The 3,280-nt window shown below is 42.5% G+C and overlaps 1 protein-coding gene across 1 annotated transcript in view; it reads right to left on the reverse strand.

Moving 5' to 3' along the window:
• Positions 1-130: 130 nt before the first annotated feature.
• The window catches only part of LOC104995707 (bile salt sulfotransferase-like), a 15,763-nt gene continuing 12,613 nt past the window's right edge, over positions 131-3,280 (reverse strand). Inside the window, exons 5-6 of the mRNA XM_010849686.1 lie at positions 2,489-2,583; positions 131-349 (exon numbers count right to left, since the gene is read on the reverse strand). Coding sequence (XP_010847988.1) covers positions 131-349; positions 2,489-2,583 — 314 coding nt within the window. The remainder of the gene's footprint in view (positions 350-2,488; positions 2,584-3,280) is intronic.

Consider the following 3,280-nt stretch of genomic DNA (forward strand, 5'->3'; position numbering starts at 1 on the left):
CACATGTATACCTGTGGCGGATTCATTTTGATATTTGGCAAAACTAATACAATTATGTAAAGTTTAAAAATAAAATTAGAAAAAAAAAACGTAAAAAACAAAACAAACAAACAAACAAAAAGAATAACTTCTACATTTTTTGATCCATTTTAAAGGCATGTTTTCTTTTACCTTTCCTCAAAAGAAGTCCATTTTCCTCTAAATACTGACCCTTCAGGAGGGAAAAATTGGACATATTGTTTTCTTTCATGACTTGGAAAGAATTGTTTTTGAGGACTGAGTTCAGTTCTTCTGGTTCTAGCTTCTTGCCCAGGAATTGGCAGATCTTCTCCACAGTGCTCCTCGTGTCCTAGAAGAAGAGAAAATCTGAGAGATTATGTGAAAGAGCAAGAACATAGAGAAGGAGATGAGGGGGAGGAGACAGCAGAAAGAGGAGGGGGAGAGGGGAGAGGAAAAGAGGAAAGAAATGTAGAGATGTGAGTAGGGATAGAGTTGGGGGTGTCCAGAGAGATTGAGAGATTCACATTGACACATAGACACTGTTGATACCAAGTAAAGACTAGGTAACCTATGAGAACCTACTGTAGGGTACAGAGGACTCCAGCCAATGCTCTGTGGTGACCTAAATGGGAAGAAAATCCCCAAAGGGGACATATGTAAACGCTTAGCTGATTCACTTTGCTGTACAGCGAGCATTGTAAAGCGAGTGTGCATGTGTGCTCAGGTGTGTCCGATTCTCTGTGACCCCATGGACTGTAGCCCGCCAGACTCCTCTGTCCACAGGATTTTCCAGGCAAGAGCCTTGCAGTGGGTTACCATTTCCTCCTCCAGGGCATCTTCCCAACTCAGGGATTGAATGTGTGTCTCCTGGGGCTTCTGCACTGGCAGGCAAATTCTTTACCACTGAGCTAAAAATTTTAAGAAATAAAGTAAACAAACAAAAAATGGCTTAGAGAACAATTGGGAAAAAAAAGATGGAAAGACCATGATGGATTTCCCAGTATAGTTGAATTCAGGACACCTTAATGGTTTTCCAAAGGGACTCTTTTCCAAAGAGACTTTAGAAGGGCTTCTAGACAATTATGAGCAGGATTAGGCAGGAGAGTTTCTGGGAGAATTTGACAAAAATTTAAGGAATTGATTTCAAGCGTTGGCTATGTGCCCAAATAATGCTGTTTTTCACAACTAACATTTGAATAACACAAGAGAGCTTTACCATGTCTTCTTATTTATTATCTCAATAATTAGTTCCTGGCCCATGATGCTGGGAGGTTATAAGAAAATGGGTTTTATAACCAGAAAGTCTTTGCTTTGAATCAGAGACTTTTCTCTTAGAGCTAAAATGCTTTGTTTTTTTTCTTTATTCCGTGAGCCTTCACTATGATCTAACAAGAGAAGACACAGCAGCAAAACATAAAAGAACAAAAGAACATCAAAAAAAGAAGGAAAAAGGAAAAAAGCAACACCGAACAAGCAAACAAAAATCACCCCCTCCCCCAGAAAAAAAAAAAAGAGAGAGAGAGAGAAAAGAAAACAATTTACTGGGGTAAATTGTTATTTACAAAAGACTCCTTGGTAAAAAGGAAATTCGTGTGGACGCCATAGAGGATTGAATAGAAGTAGCTGGAAGATGATGGAAAGTAATGTTTCTCAGATAGAAGCAAAAGCCAGTGTTTGTGTTATTTTTCTTTTCTCCAAGATACCACTAAGGGTTAAAGTTCTTCTCTCTGTGATTTCATCACCTTTATCGGTTTTGAGTTTCATATGCCCACTTTTCCTGCCTATCACTGCTCAGTTCAGTACTTGGCCTTAGAGTAATCATACTGATTGATTTTACGACTTAAGTTTTCCCCTACCATCTGGGGTACATACTGGGATGTCATCTGGGATGTCAGACAGCTGAACACGTCTCTGGAACCCAGCTTGCTTCTACGCGTTCCCATCTTCTTTCTCAGACCCCCTCACTGCTAGGTTATCAGCAGCACCAAGGGATATACCTCTAGAAATGATAGAACCAGTGACCAGTGTGAGCACAAACCACTATACTCTGCCTCAGTAGATGGAAAAAGCCCTTTAGATATTGTTCAGTTCAGTTCAGTCACTCAATCATGTCCAGCTCTTTGCGACCCCATGGACTGCAGCATGCCAGGCTTCCCTGTCCATCACCAACTCCCGGAGCTTGCTCAGACTCATGTCCATCGAGTCGGTGATGCCATCCAACCATCTCATCCTCTGTCATCCCCTTCTCCTCCTGCCTTCAATCTTTCCCAGCATCAGGGTCTTTTCCAATGAGTCAGTTCTTGGATGTTGTAAGGTGAGATGAAGAAGACGTGATGAAAGAGAGCATGGCGTTTGACCATAAGCAGGGCAATGAGGACCAGATGGCTAAGTTCTCAAGTCTAATGACCATGCACAGGCTAAAGAAGGGAGGGAAGTTAGAGGGCGTGAAGATGAGAAAGAGTCTGCTGATTATAAGAGCAATTTTTACCCATTTCATCTCTTCATAACTCAGTACCAGAAAGTTCTCCTTGTCTCTCATGGACATCCAGCCCCGAATGTGGTCGAACCACGATCCAAATGGCACTGCATACAGAAGAGGTAGGAAGAGTGAGTAGATGACACACGGAATGAAAACAGGATCCATATATATGTTCCCTCTGTGGACATAATTGCTAGCACAATGTAGGGCACATTTATGCTTGTTGTAACTAGTATCCAGTATCAGGCATTAGCCCTTTAAAAAGCCTAGGACTTCCCTGGTGGCACAGTGGATAAGAATCGGCCTGCCAGTGCAGGGGATGAGGGTTTGATCCCTGGACCAGGAAGATTCCCCATGACCTGGAGCAACTGAGGCCACACGCCATGACTACCAAAGCCCACACACCTAGATACCATGCTCCACAACAAAGACAAGCCACCGCAATGAGAAGCTCACACACTGCAACTAGAGAGCAGCCCCTCTCACCACAACTAAAGCCCAAGCAAAGCAATGAAGATCAAGCATAGCCAAAAATAAATAAACAAAAAATTTAGAAACCAAATAAAATAAGACAAGGCTAGTTCACTTGGTTTGTCCTGTGGTCATGTATGGATGTGAGAGTTGGACTGTGAAGTAGGCTGAGCGCCCAAGAATTGACGCTTTTGAACTGTGGTGTTGGAGAAGACTCTTGAGAGTCCCTTGGACTGCAAGGAGATCCAACCAATCCATTCTGAAGGAGATCAGCCCTGGGATTTCTTTGGAAGGAATGATGCTAAAGCTGAAACTCCAGTACTTTGGCCA

Source organism: Bison bison, unplaced genomic scaffold (assembly GCF_000754665.1).
Source record: "Bison bison bison isolate TAMUID 2011002044 unplaced genomic scaffold, Bison_UMD1.0 scf7180017864285, whole genome shotgun sequence".
Lineage (NCBI taxonomy): Eukaryota > Metazoa > Chordata > Mammalia > Artiodactyla > Bovidae > Bison > Bison bison.